The following is a 15,495-nucleotide window of genomic DNA, read 5'->3' on the forward strand; positions in this document are numbered from 1 at the left end:
TAAAAAAGATTTAAGCATATCTGAGCCAAATGATCCGGCTCCTGAATATGAGCCGGAATTCCCGTCACTAACCGGCTGGCTGATCATCAGCACGTGACCTAACCTACACAAGGCTCACCCGACTCTCAAAATCACATGGAAGTAATAAAGATGTACAGTTGCCATAAACCTCTAATCAAACTAGACACTGAAGCTTCAAAATGTAAATATTAGCTTTTCTCTATAAAACCTGATTGAAAAATAAAATATATTTTAAAAACAAAAGGTATAAATAAACAAATTCTTTATTTTTAATTATGTTCGAAGTATGTTTAATAACAGACTTGTGATAAAGTAATGTAGGGCCTTCTCTTATATTGTTAGAAAATATTGGTATTACGTGTAAGGAATTTTTTTTATTTCTCTTTATATAACAAATATAACAATATTTTTATTAATTCCCTTAATCTAAAAGTAAACGTAAAAGAAATGTGACGTTTAACCCAGTATGATGACTTTTCCTAAACGCTACAGTTTTCTTTCAATATTATAATACTGACGAGCATTGATTTCCCATCCCATTACCTTGCCATTTCTTTTTGACATACAGCTTAACTATACTTTTAACATCACGTTTGCTCATTTTTACATTCTTTCTTTTACAATATTTTGGCAAATTTGTCAGCTAGTTTGTTCCTTTCTATTCCGATATGTGCAGGAGCCACAATAATTGAACCTCCTGACCAAATTATTTCTGGTCTTGAGTATAAATCTAAACATATTAAAATATTCTTATATTTCCTGTACCCAATCCAATGGCATCAACATTGCTGTCAATTATTTTATTTGTCATAAAATTTTAACGATTTAAGTGATGTAAGATTCAGTCCACACTCCATTCCAGCTGATGGTGGTAATGCGCCAAGAGAAACGGAGAAATGACTGTTGTTCCACTTGCGGAACCCAAATCACTGCATTATGTTTCACCGGACACCTTTTTCAGACGGACCTAACGCTAGCTTCGCTGGGTGAGGTAAGGAAAATTTAAAGTTACCTCTTATATCTGAAATGGCATTTTTTATTATTATTCAGGAGTCAGTTAGTGTTTGTATGCTAGCATTAATTAAAATAAAACCTAAAAATAAATTAGTGGACGCCATTAGTTTTCTACTTCTGCTTTTAAAAGCTAAGATCACCATGAACTTTTCTCTTTCCTGTTACAGTTATTATTGATTCCAGAGATGCCCAAAAAGAAAACCGGAGCCAGGAAAAAGGCGGAGAACCGCAAAGAGAGAGAGAAACAGATCCGAGCCAACAGGGAGCATGTGGAAGTGGCCAAACACCCCTGCAACGTGAACATGGTCTGTAGCCGCTACCGCTGCTACTGCTTTGGCTAACAGTGCAAACACTGCAGCGTGCTAATCCTCACTGTTTATTGTGTTTTTACAGGAATGTGACAAATGTCAGCGGTAAGTCTATATTTAAAGCAGATGAAACGGATTCAGAAGAACTTTGATTTGAAGAGAAATAAACGTATTCCTGCTTATTTTTCGTAGGAAGCAGAAGAACAGGGCATTCTGCTACTTCTGTAACTCTGTGCAGAAGCTGCCTGTCTGCGCTCAGTGTGGTGAGTTTTTCTTTTTTTTTTTTTTTACTTTTCTTTAAATTAAACATCAAGCTACAGACCGATTCCACCTAATTGTTCACTATCTCAAGCATTTTTAATTCATTTAAGAAAGTTACTCATGTAAGTATCTTCAAAAACTTGTGGACAAGAAAGATTTCTAGTTGCAGGCAATCTTGCAACGAATCTGAGTAAGCCTGTGACTGAAGAGTGGTGTTGTATGACTGTCCTATGTCTTATTAAATTACACACAAATGGACTGTTTCAATTTTATTTAGAATTATTGGAGTAAAATAATGTTACTGTTATAATAAATGTTTATTTATTTGTGTTTTTTAGGTAAAACTAAGTGCATGAAGGCTTCAGATTGTGTTATCAAGCATCCAGGGATCCACAGCACAGGAATGGCCATGGTGGTGAGTTTATATCAAACAATAATTAAATCTTGTTCTGATCTGGACCTGTTTTAGAAACTAGATGGTAACCGTTACATTCTCTGGTTTGATATACAGTTCTAGATTTTTTCTGTGGTTAAATAAAATTAGGCACTTTATTAAAGTATATGCTTATATGAAACTACCTACTATTTTATCTAATGCAAGGCATTCTTCTCTTTAGAAATCTTGTAATTCATAATTGGTCTATTAGTTTCAGTGTTTATAAAAAGGCAGATTAAGTGCAGAACATAACTATGTCATATTTTAATTGCAGGATTTTATTTATTAGGGAATAAAGTTGAACTAGTCGGGAACAGAGTGAAGAAAAAATTAGAATGAGCTTCAAGTGTGCAAAAGCCAAGAACATATTTCCACTAGTGGGCACCGATTTTTCTTTAAAATGCTTAATATGCTGATTCCAATTTTGACCAATACTGTTTTTTTTTTTTTAATTGACTGCAAAGATTAAAATAAAATATTTTCATGTCTTCCCAAAGAGACCAAATTGTTTGCGTGTACTCTAAAGAAGATAGGAGCAGTGATGAGGAAAAAAATAAATCACATTTTTTCCTCAGAATTCTGTGATTAAACATTTGTTGTTTTATTCTAAATTGTCTCAGAAATCTGACTTTAATAGTGTGAGATCAATAGTCAGAATTTTTTTATTTATTATTTTCAGGGGTCCTGATCTTCCATAAGAACAGCTGCTGATTTAATTTTGGTAAAATTTTTGTCAGGCTGCTGGTTAAGAGGCTGAAAGGGACTTTTTATTTTTACCTCCTATTTTAATTTTTTTTATATTGAGCTTCTTTTTTATGTTGGCATTCAGCTTGAAAGTTTTCTTTTCGGCTCTTTAAGAATTGTATCCAAGTATCCCTGGTAGTTTTTCCACAAAGAGCTTTTTGTTTTTGCCTCAGTCCTTCTTGAACTAATAATACTCATGTGGAATATGCTGCCAGTTTTTCTCCAATTGTGGTTCAGTTAACCATGGTTCAGTTTTTTTATTCTGTCCAGATATGTAAAACCTGTTTTTATCCACAAGGGGGCAGTGTGTGACTTCTGTGAAGCCTGGGTCTGCCACGGTAGGAAATGTCTGAGCACCCACGCCTGCTCGTGTCCTCTGGCCGACGCCGACTGCATCGAGTGCGAGCGTGGAGTCTGGGATCACGGTGAGATACTCCCTCCTGCTTGTAAACCAATCCCATCGGCTCGAACACTGAAAATCAACGGGATGCTCCATTTCCTTTGCAGGAGGTCGGATTTTCCGCTGTTCCTTCTGTCGGAATTTTTTATGTGAGGATGATCAATTTGAGCACCAGGCCAGCTGTCAAATCCTACAGGCAGAAACCTTTAAATGTGAGTCATGTGGTTTTACTCGCCCATTCATGTGGTTAAAAAGAGAATAAATTATTTGTTCTGCAGAGTAATATCTGGAAGAGATTTGTGCATTGGAGAGAAAGTGAATGCATTTTTATCTTTTCCTGCGTTTTGTTTCAGGTGTTTCCTGTAACAGACTGGGACAACACTCGTGCCTGCGCTGTAAGGTGAGAATGTTCAGCTGGAAATTTTATCCATCCCATCAGCATGCATCACACGAGAAAAGACCGGCCCTCAAAATTCCTTTAACATATTCTGTGAAGTAAAATTAGACTAACGCAAGTACGTTTTGTTTTCGTTTGCACCGTTTAAGGAAATCTTGCAGGTATACTGAGCTTGAACAAATGAAACTAAAGATTAAGGCTTTCCTGTCTGAGCAGCTGCGAGGAAACGCTCCGATCAGATAAAACTTGACTTGCCAGAAACTCGTTTGACCTCCTGCGGATGGGTTAGACTTTAAACAGAGCGGCTAAAAATAAGCACGTGTTGTTGTTATGCAAGCGCTACCTCAGGGTCAAGTTATCATGGTGTTTAAAATGAAAATATTTTCAATACCCAGTACATTAAATGGAATTATTTGAAAGCAAAACACTTAAAAGGAGTGGGGGGGTCAGAGAACATGATCAAAAAAATGAAATGCCACTTGCAGCAGTCACTGTTGCAAAAGGTGTTTCTACATGGTATTACCATCCAGTGTGGTATGCATTAATATAATGATGAGCATTAATAAATGCATATTATATTAAAATGCATTATATTAATATAATGCATACCATTAGTATAATGCATATTCTCAACTATGCACCACTTTCTGCTGGCTTGTTGCACAAAATCACAAAAAACACATTGAAATGTTTTTTTTTAAAAAGGGACAAAATGAGGAAAAGCTTATAAAAACTCTGCATCGTGATCCCAGTTGGTTATAGTTATTTAAAGCAATTTCTGTGTTAATATTTTTTAGTTTCAAACAGGATATAGCATTTCTACAGTTAGATTAGAAAAGAATTATAACCAAGGTTAAGCTGACTTAGCATTTTTTAAGGCGTAAGAGGTTTACATAAACGCTTCTGTTGTGGAAGGGTTGCACAACAGCAGCATGAAAGGAAAACGTTAAGTTCAAAGGTTGCAAATTAAAGGGTAATTCAACTTTTATAACAAAAAGAGTTGGAACAAGACCATTCTGTACTCCGGGGAACAGGAAATTGGTGTGTCCTCTGCCACTGGGTTCAACATAAGATGTCGCTTCTGAAGCCATTTCACAATTTGAAAAGGTTAAGCAATTAGATCTGGCAACTTCTCACAGTTAAAGGAGAAGAAATGATGAGACTGTGTGATGAACTGTGTTTTGAGGCTCTGGATCTTTGATTTATTATTTACACTGCAAAACACAAAATCTTACCAAGCATTTTTGGCTAGTTTCTTGAACGACTATCTTAGTATACTTGAAATAAATGTAACTGGTACTTTTTAATCACCATCATGGAATTATTGGGCGCCTATATCCTGCTGAAAAGTTACTCTTCTGTTAGTTTTGTCTTATTTTAAATCTACTACGATATTAGCACTAGAAACTAAACCAAAAATACTTTGTAGAATTTTGTGTTTTTGCAATGTAGAAGTTTTGATCAGTGGAAATTTCCAGCATGTTGACTCTTGACATTTTGATGTGCTGTCGCCATGACAGAGTAGGACAAGAAATCTGGTCCTGGAGGCTTCAGATCTGAACAAACTGTCAATTGTAGTGGTATGGGGCCTTGGCGGAGGCGGAACAGATCGTCCATCATGGATAGCAGAGTCCTCACTGACTTTAGTGTTCTGTTCTGGGAGTTTTCCAGCTCTTTTCAGAGTCCTCACTGACCCTGGTGCCGGGTTTTGTGCTGTTGAATAATGAGCAGAGTGGTTGGTCCTCTATTCCCAGCTTCTTCTCCATCCTTCATCATCCATCCATCTTTTTGTCCATCCCCTGTTGATCTTGTGCATACCCTCTTATTTATGTTGGCCATTGTTGGGGCGCTGGTTCCTGCCTCAGGTGGACATTGGCCGCTAAGCGGGGTCCACTTGGAACTCACTGTTTCAGCTGTTTTTCAGTTTTCCGGAAGTTTGTTTCATTGTGGTGCAAAGAAGCATCTCCATGTTTGTGTACTGGCAAAAATGTCTTCATATTTGCCAATAAGCAAAAAAATCTGCTGCAGCCTTTGTGTCGCTTCCTGCCATATTTTGCACCACTGACCCTAACACATTGAATTGGTTGGTTGGTTTCATGTCTGCATAAATGGCTGTTTCAGCCTTTGATCATTCATTCAGTCTCCAGGCTGCATTCTCGGGCAACTTTTACTCTAGCTGCATTCTCTCCTAGCTCAAACTGTGAAGTATTACAACTTCTGTAAACAACTCACTTAAAAGCACATAAACTGCTTTCTCTTTTAAATGGGATTTTATAAGGGCCATTATTTTTTCATGGTGTTTAAATTTGTGTATAAACAACTGGAAGTAAATTCTGTATTGATTTTTGACTTCTTTCACTTCCTTGTTTACTCAGCATGACTGGTTTTTCTATTCAAAGGGGTAAAAACAGAAATGACTTGACTCAACTTGTTTATTATTTTAGTTCTGTCCTTGCAGTGTCGGTTTCCTTTGTCGGTCTGTCGCTTGAACATTTCTGGAACACTTTTCTGTTTTTAATACATAGTTGAAAGGACAGTGAGTATTAAAAGTTTTTTTTCTTCACATCTGCAGGCCTGTTACTGTGACGACCATGCCAAGAGTAAAGTGTTCAAACAGGAGAAAGGCAAGGCTCCACCTTGTCCGAAGTGCGGCCATGAGACCCAGGAGACTAAAGACCTCAGCATGTCCAGTGAGTTTCACACAACCGGAGCTCGTCTTGCCTTTCCTGTAAATTTGACAGTTCAAGCAAGCTGCAGCAACCTCTTTTTCCTGCTTGAATGCTTTTGGAAAGTGAAACAGAAAATGCACTGATTACTTCTTGGCACAGGGGCTTATTTCCCATAAATGTTTATAGAGAGGGCTTTATACAAGCAACTTACCCTGGATGCCTTTTTTCTCTTTCTTTACTCTTTTTATTATTATTTTAAGCTCCATCTTGTTGAGGTTTATACATAAAATTCTATAAAGTCTCTTTCTTACTGCAGTGTAAGGGGAGAGAATGGAAAATGTCCCTGTTGTTTAACACAGCAGTGGGCAGCTGCGGTAGTTGTTGAAAGCCAGATCCTTGAGTGAACACAACTTTTCTCCATATTTGATAGTAAACTGTAGCAGTTTTATTGTTGTCTGGCAACATTAATATAAAATCTGACCTCTGCTGTAGTACTATGGGAACCCTGGGAGGTCCACCAGTGTAACATGGAAATAAAATGCTCTTCTAAAGATCACCCTTATTTACTTTACTTCTCAGCTCACACAAGTAATTAAAAAAAACATTCACACATTTTAACTCCTTAAAGGGTCAGTATTATGTAAAATTGACTATTTTTTTAGCTTCTTTTATAGCTTTTTTAGCTTATAATGTTATTACCTCAACAAAAACAGACCAGGACTGGTATGTTTCACTCGTGTTTAAGAAATCCTATAATCTCCATGGCAACCATTCAGCGGTGCACAACTTCGAGACGCAGCTCCTCCTCTGAGCTGCAGTTTCCAAGCTTTCAACTTCTGCCTCACAGAGCAGCCTTCCGCAACTCAGCTCCTTCAAACTAGCCAGCAGCAATTAGCAAATATCTGGTGGAACTACAGTAAGCTTCTGTCGAGCTCATTATAGGAGCTACTTCTCAGTGAATCGCTGGTAAAAACCTCGTTAAAGGGTTAATAGAGGAGCCATGTTGTGATGACAGGAGTTCTTAATGAGACAGAGGCCCAATTTCAAGGCATCAAATTTTAAATTTAAAATTTTTTTAAGTCATATACTATATATATAGTGTTTGAAGGTAACATAGTTACTTCATTGTGCTATAAAATTGCACCATGTGCTTCAGAAATACATAATACTGCCCCTTTAAAAGGTTTATGGGTATTGTTGGAGCCTCAGTGCCAAATAAGGCTTCAAAATACCTTTATTTTGGTGCCAAGTCATCAAGAACAATTTTAATTTGTTTAGATTTTTTATATGCAAATATTATTTTGTGAAAAACATGACATTTTGAATGGATTTCAATACAAAAATTGCTGAAGGGTCACAGATTGCTCTATTTAGATTGGGGGAAAAATCTGACTTAAATGAATGAAAAAATGTTACCAATGTTACCAATGTATCAGTGCTGCCACATGTTGGCAGAAATACCCTCTAAGACTGCATAAAAGGATCCTACATATCCTTTATACAAACAGCTGCCAATTGTTGTTTTGTTCCCTGCTTTTTATCTCCTGCATGTAATTTTTATTGTTTAAATTCCAGATGTGATTCCAAGGAGCAGGTCTGTTTTCCACAAACTGAGCCCCACACCTTTTATATGTAAACACTTGTCTTGTTAAAACTCCACATTTCCTCTTTTAGCCTCTTTACTTTTATTGCAAGGCATAAAAATAAATGTTCCAGGATGCCTGCTTTAAAATGAACACAGTGACATGAGAACTCTTGAGTAATAAACTGATGATGTTGCCTTCAAACTAAATGCAGCCTTTTGAAAATTATTCGGATTCATGCACAGAATTAATTTGTGCATCCTGATTTTCATGCAAACATGCACGTCTGCAGCGGAGGCCGTGTAGAGAACGAGATCTGCTCTAAATCTGATTGGTCCGTTTGTTCCCCGCAGCTCGCACCTTGAAGTTCGGTCGGCAGGCCGGCGGCGATGACGACGACGACTACGAGGGCGCGTCCGGGTACGACGCCTACTGGAAGAACCTGGCAGCTGGAGGAAGCCGACAAGACGACTATGGCGATGATGATGACGACGACGATGAGGAAGAGGAGGATGACGGGTATGAGGAGGATGACGAAGAGGAAGAAGATGAAGGTGAAGAGGAGGATGAAACTGCTTCGGAGTCTCTGGCTGAGCTGAAGATAGATGGCACTGCAGCCTAAAGTAAGACTGAGGAGTTGATGGTCAGAGTGGATTTTAACTGAGTGAAAGTCACAGTTTGGCATAAATACAGAGCATTTTGCATTCAAGCAGCCTAATGTTCTTGTAATCTTTGGAAGTAGTTTATATGTGTGTGGTTTTTTTTTTTTAGCTTTACACATTTTGTTTTGTCCAGTCCTGGTACCAATGTAGTATGATGAGGAAGTGGAGGACAAACGGAGAAAAACCATGAACTGTACCAGAAAGCCAAAGTTTTTACCCAGGAGTGAGGAAATAAATATCAAAAGGCCAAACTGACTATTAAAAGCTGCATTCTGCAGTTTGTTGACTAAGAACTATGAGATCCTCACAGTTAGGTAGGGTTTAATAAAAGAACCATCTATTAAAGGATATTTACAAATTAACACCTATATAAATAAATATAACATAATCTTTCCTTAAAAATATAGAAAAGCAAAAATAATTTTTACTGTGCTAAAATAATCTACATTTAACTTGCTGCTGTTTTGCCCATCTAGCATAACAGGAGTATATTATTAAATGATCAAGTTTGTCTGCAAAATGTAATAACATTTCAATCAAAGGATAGGCAGTATTTAGCATCATGTGGGGGAGGGGCACTAGTAGATTATTGTAAACTCCTGTACACAATGGATTTCTTTTGCATTGCATAAAAAGGACTTTACAAAAGTATTTCATTGAAATTCAGGAGCAGAATTTAGTTTTGTAGAGTTTCTCTGTAAAACAAGACGAGTTTTAGATCTCATAAAAAGGCGCAAAGCGGCTTCCTCTGCTTTACTTGTTTCTTCTAGGCGACACTCAACCATCACACAAGGTGTTGCCGTTTTACTGTTATGACTTTTCTCGTTAAAACAAGAACATGTTTTGGTTTTAACAAAATATAAAACTTTACTTTTTTTTTATCTCGTTAAAACGTAAAACTTTCTCGTTTCAGCAAGAAACTGTTCCTGAAACGAACACTTCCGTACTTTCATGTGTAAAAATGGTACGATGGGAAATCTTTTGTAGTTCTTAATCTGTGCCAGATCTCTGAAAGTTATCCAGACTGAATGGTTACGTAGTTGTGGATTTTCTTTAACGCTTGAGTATTAGCAAACAAAAACATAACTGCCATTATGTAGAAATGACAATGGTTCCTCCCATGAGATTTTTCTTGTCAAAAAGAGTTGTGGGTCATGTATACTGGATTGAAATCAGGTGAAAAGCAGTCGAAGTGTAAGGAAAATCTTTTAAGGGCCCTCATAAAGCCTGATTGAACTGTTGATCAAAACCACTGTTAAGGTTGAGAAAGTCTAACTGTTAGAAAGCATAAAACAACATAAGAAATGACTCTAAACTGGTTCTCTATTTTAAGCTCCTTATTCATTCCAGCACTCTCTGGTGACTTTTAGGAATGTTGTGAACTATTTTAAACTTCATCCTTCTGCACAGAATTGAAGGAATAAAGTTTAATATGAATCTAAATCAATAAAATTGTGACTGAACATTCTTTATTTTAATTCATTCTCTGAAATGCTTGGTTTCTAACAGGGTTGGGACTTTAATTTTAATGACTAAATTATATAAATTTAACTAATTTAATTGGATATTTTTTAACATACAAAGCTCCTGGGTGGAACCTTTGCATTTGCGTGTTTCTGGTACACCTGTACATCTGACGCACAAGTGATAGCTAAAAATCGTGATGGACGACAAAACCGCCGGTTTGGTCCACTGGGAAAAATTTTTTGCTAAAAAACATTCTGATGGGAATAAACTATTGAGCTAAAAGGTGTTGGACTATCAGCGAAGCTTTTCAAGCCTAAAACAGACATCCCTAATGCTAATGTCATTTTTTCCAAAGCAGGGGTTCCAGAAACACTTAAAAGCTAAATGGTTGTATACAATGGTTGTTGTTAAGCTTGTATGCATAAATATTCAATATTGGCAGCAAATAGGTTTATGAATTGAATATTTTGCTTAAGTTGCTTTTTATTTAAAATGTGATTAATTGTAATTAATTACAGGCCCTGCAATTCACTGGCAAAATTTTTTATTTGAGTCCCACCTCTATTTTTTAATAGTCGGAGCTCCACTAGTAAAATTATATGAATATATGAATTCAAAATCTCTTGCTGTACTGAGAACCTTGTAGAGAGACCAGTGGGAAGATCTCATGAAGAATGTTTCCACTATTGTGTGTCCAAGGTTTTTGGTATGGCATGTGTGGGAGTTTGATTTCATCCTGCCTGTTTGTTATTTTTGTTCATTAGTGAAATCCCATAACAAGAGTTCACATGTTTTTCCGTCATTTTATAGCTAGCTGGATTGTCCCTACTACAAGGCCAGATGAATGTGTCACCCTTCATGTCTACTGTAACAGAGAACGCAACATGAGCCTGACGTGCAGCAGGGCTACTCCAGTTCTTTCAGTTCTTTTTGAAACAGCTTAAGGAACTCATACAGTTGAGCTTGCAATTTTTTTCCCCCACTTAATTACTTTAAGATGTGTTTTTATGATCTGACTGGCCAGAAGATTGTGAACTATTTTTATATGGTTTTGTGGCTTTTCTCATAAGGATGGAATTTTTCCTTCAACGTCTCCATTGACCTTTTCCAATTTAAACAGGATACACATGCAGGATGATAGTAATCAGCGGTGACTACTGTAAGGGATGGAGAAGGGCAATGTTTTTCTTGAATTAATTAAGATTACCTGAATAAACAAAATAAAAAAACACATTTTCTTCTCCCTGTCTGAGAAACTTCTTTTGTTCAGTTAAACTACCAAAATAATTTTTTGTCGTAAATGCTACAATAATTATAGGATATCTCAGATTAAACCAGAAGATTACTTATATTTTCTCAGTATTTAGCAAAGTTATTATAGTTTAAGTTAAACGAATGGAATAACAAAATCTGAAATTGAGAGAACATTTTTAATTGAAATAAATAAAAGCAGTTAAAGACCTCTGGTCTGGTTCATCATTGGGTGAAATTTGCCTTAAGATGCCAAAAGATATCAGCGTAAACATCTTGGGAATGTCCAGTAATTTTACCTTCTGCGAAGGAGGTGGAGTAATTTAAAACAAAGAAAAAAGTCTGGTAATCCTACTACCGATCTAATAGAAGAATAATTCCATCAGATTCAATCAAAGAAATTGAGAAAAAAAAAGTGGTTTTTAAATACAGCAAACACAACATCTGGTTTCAACTAATCATAGGAATTACTGATTCTACGTTCCAACTCCTAATCTCCAGTCAAAGGAACCACTTAGTAATTTAAGCATTTGACAGGCTGCAACAAAAGGCAGCAGTTTGTGTAATGACCACAAAACAGCCTGAAAAGTTGTAAATTATGATGCAGATGACACGCTGTGTAGGCGCTAAATCAACACAATAAAACAAACAAACCAAAAAAATGTTAACATGTTGAGTCTGAACGCTTCTGGGAAACCATCTGATCTCTCCGGCAGGGTGAAGCTGCAGAGGTGTTCCCGTAATAAAAGTGACATGTCAGCTGAAAAACTTTTACAATAATTCCTAAAAACAACTCCTTTGCAGAGATGAAGGAGGAGTGCGCGCTCGACGTGACGAGAGAGACGCACAGGGAGGGCGTGTGTGAGTCTCTGTGTGTGTGCGTGTATATATGTGTATGTGTGTGTTGGGAGAGAGAGTGGAACTGCGGAACCGCTCGGCTCAAGTGTAACCAACAGTGGATTTCGGACCAATGAGACAAAGCGGAGTTACTGTCGCAGATCCAATGCGAAGATGTGATAGAGTCGTGCTGGTGCTGTGCTGGGTAGAAGAACCCCCGCGGCAGCTGCGCTGACGATAGAAGAATTCATGACGGCTCTCCAGGTCATCCTTCTCCAGCTCACATTGCCCCGGGACCAGCGAGCGGTAAGCGGTTTTACCTCCCCACTCTGACCCGACAGCAGGGCCCAGGTTCGGATATATTATAAGAAGCATTTTTTTTTCTTATGATTATTATTTGTAGTAAAATAACTGTGCGCAAGTTTAATCCGGGGCGGTCTCACTGCGCATGTGTCTACCTTTCAGCACCTTTTTTCGATCACCTTCAGGCAACGCTCTTATTTGGTTTAGAAAACTTGAAAAGCCACTTTTTCAGATTCACTTTCACTTTCATTTTCCAAGCGCTTTTGGCTCCACCTGCTGTTTGGAGGTTGTAGGTGCCGGACTCACCAGATACTGAACTAGGTAATTGTGCAAAGCAATTGCTTGTTTATCCATAAGCAAAATGCAATTTATACAAAACTGCATTTTTATAATTTTTCTATCATCTTGCGAAAAAAGATGATTTCATTTGATGTATTTTATGTTCCCATAAGGCAACTTATTTGCAGGAGAGTCTAAAGCCACTTCACAACAATACACTCCCAGGAGAAAAACAAAACAAAAAACCTAAACACACATTACAAATTTATATCAGGAACCCAACAGCATGATTCATCTGAAACCATTTCGAAACCCTGCAGCTAAAGCAATAAATTATCTCCAGTATCTGTTTGATATTTGCCTTTTGGGCATAAGTAAACCACCTTCTTGATGGTAGTAGTCTGAACTCAGAGTGCAAAGAGTGCTCTTGCCCTCTTAGTAACCCTAGTTTTCATGATTTGATTCATGTTTCTTAAAACACAATCTATCATTAATATCTATACCGCTCAATCTCTCTATTTGTCAAGCTGAGGTTTCCGAAGCAGTACACCATGCCAAGAGTTCAAATGGATTCAGAAGACAAATAAAACACTCAAGATTAAAAACAAATATTTATACTGACTGACAATCTGACTGACCACATTAATAACTGTTTGTACGATCGTAGAGAGACTTCTTTGAAAATCAATCAGCGTCTCTTTTGTTTTCAAAACATTTCACTGCAAGCATGACTTATTGCACCAGTGGATAAATTGTTCTAAAATAAAACAGGACTAAAAAGCCTAAGTAGAAGAAATCTTTAAAGGGCAAAGACGTTTTTACAGCACTGAAGCTGTGGGTTAGGTCAGATGTGAGGATTTATAGGCATCAGTACAGTTTTACACTGAGAACGAACAATACAGATGCAAGTTTTTCTTCAAGGACGCAGAGAGAGAAGGAAAGCGAAAGCCAGAAGGAGCTGCATTGCAGATTTGTAGATTTAAAGTACAACAAGGTGTTGAACGATGAGCTGTGGTATTACATGATTAGGTCTGCATTGCCAGAGAAGTATGCTAAGGGCCCTGCATGGTTAGAACAAAGTCAAACTGTTGACACGCGTAGTTTCAGGACATTTGGACACACCCTTCAAGGTCCACAAGACACATCGAACCGGTGCCTTGTCATATTTGTGGTTTACAAGAGTTACAGTAAACACAGCGGCCATGACGGAGAGGAACATTTCTTACAAGTTCACAAATTTGGAGGAAATAATAATTGACGAGCTGCAACATCTTGTTTTATTTTCAATCTTAATGGGAAAACAAAAAACAGAATGCGATGGCAGGAAGCTAAGCCACCCAAAACTATCCGCGCTGCTGTCAATCTGAAGATCCTGCTTCTGGAAGTTGAGTAATTGAGGCTGGTTTCTGCATAAACATACACACTCAGGAAATTCTGACCAACCACACTAGTTTCACATGCAGAGGGAAGCAAAAGGTTTGCCACAGAGTGTGTGACAAGATGGCGCGGACAACAAATTGACACACAACTCCGACAACAAAAACAGTTTTTGGCAGTTTAGCCGCACCATGCAGAGTGGGGTAGGACATGCATGAAAGCTGCGAGAGAGTAGTGAGGTGTGCTGATGAGTTCAAGGTAAAGATCAATGGAGACCTCAACATGCAGAAGTTGAGGTTTTCTCTGGACGAGGATGGGTAGGATCAGGAATGAATACATCAATCCATCAATAAAGTTTATTTGTTTTGCACATTTCAGCAACCAGGCAGTTCAAAGTGCTTTACATCATGAAAACATAAAAACATCATAAACACACAGACACTCATCAGAGGGACAGGCCACGTCGAATGTTTTGGAGATAAAATCAGAGAGGATGAACTGAGTGTTTTTTAGACATGCATTGTGTTTTTAGAACACAATACATCAGTGTTCAGAGACACAGATGCAGAAGGATGGTGAGGTTGGAGCCACAGGGCATGAGACAAAAGGAGATTTATAGATGGGTTGAAGTGAAGTTAGTTGATGCTTCCATCAACTAACTTCACAAGGTGTGAAGTTAGTTGTTAGTGGACGATCCACCTTCTAAACGGAGAGAGATGATTCACTATGGTAATAAGGGAAAAGCTTAAGACTTTTTCACAGCACTGTAAATTACTTTAATCCTGGTTCTTGGTTCCAAAAGCTGTGGTCTGAATATCTCTGAAAATGCGAATCTACTGTGATTTTGGATGACAAAGAATGATGAGAGGAGAAGCTGGAGCCTTGTTTGAGATGTTGTATACTGTTGCTGACCATGTGCATTCCTATGTCACCACAGTGTCACATTGTTTGCACTGAGAAGCTGAATTACAATCACTTAAAAGTCAGAGGAAGTTTGTAACATTCACATATTTTAAATTCTTAGCCCGAGAAATGTGTCACATAGCAGCAAAACCACTTCTATCTATGGAAACCCAGTGATAGCATCTACTTGATGACTTTGCCTCCTTCTGACTGAGCATACAATGACAGGGAACATTACATTGTGAATGGTGGATCACATTCAACAGTTGTGAACCTTGTATTGAAATGTTTCTGGTTTAGCACGTGGACAACTTGCAGTATTTAATGGAACACTGAATTCTGCTCTCCACCAGGAATTTCAGGAGAATGTAGTACAGCTCTTACACTCTTGGGTTTTGTAGCCAGAAAAGCACAACAGCAAGTTTGAACCATAAGCAAGATTTTCCAGTGGCCACTTAAGAAATGTATGATCTTAATAGGCTGTTCATGCTCAAAAACCCTGTCCTGTGGCTAAATTAAAACAATTCTCCAAAGGAGACTGGGTCTAAATAAATCCCCCCACAGTGATGTAAAAGGCCTCTTG

At 37.7% G+C, this 15,495-nt stretch overlaps 1 protein-coding gene across 1 annotated transcript; it reads left to right on the forward strand.

Moving 5' to 3' along the window:
• Positions 1-970: 970 nt before the first annotated feature.
• Positions 971-11,203, forward strand: znf330 (zinc finger protein 330). Its single transcript, XM_005797588.2, has 10 exons — positions 971-1,012; positions 1,203-1,340; positions 1,429-1,448; positions 1,536-1,606; positions 1,943-2,019; positions 3,083-3,209; positions 3,292-3,396; positions 3,538-3,584; positions 6,154-6,271; positions 8,187-11,203. The coding sequence occupies exons 2-10, from the start codon at positions 1,221-1,223 to the stop codon at positions 8,453-8,455; spliced, it is 954 nt and encodes a 317-aa protein (XP_005797645.1). The 5' UTR covers positions 971-1,012; positions 1,203-1,220; the 3' UTR covers positions 8,456-11,203.
• The last annotated feature ends 4,292 nt before the right edge of the window (positions 11,204-15,495 follow it).

This window comes from Xiphophorus maculatus, chromosome 5 (assembly GCF_002775205.1).
Source record: "Xiphophorus maculatus strain JP 163 A chromosome 5, X_maculatus-5.0-male, whole genome shotgun sequence".
In the NCBI taxonomy this organism is placed as follows: Eukaryota; Metazoa; Chordata; class Actinopteri; order Cyprinodontiformes; family Poeciliidae; genus Xiphophorus; species Xiphophorus maculatus.

Excerpts from the sequence above, each read along its gene's own strand:
- znf330 (XM_005797588.2), top strand. The coding sequence starts at position 1,221 with ATGCCCAAAAAGAAAACCGGAGCCAGGAAAAAGGCGGAGAACCGCAAA. Across the intron at positions 3,210-3,291 it reads GCGTGGAGTCTGGGATCACG|GAGGTCGGATTTTCCGCTGT; the intron begins GTGAGATACTCC and ends TTTCCTTTGCAG. Across the intron at positions 3,585-6,153 it reads ACTCGTGCCTGCGCTGTAAG|GCCTGTTACTGTGACGACCA; the intron begins GTGAGAATGTTC and ends TCACATCTGCAG.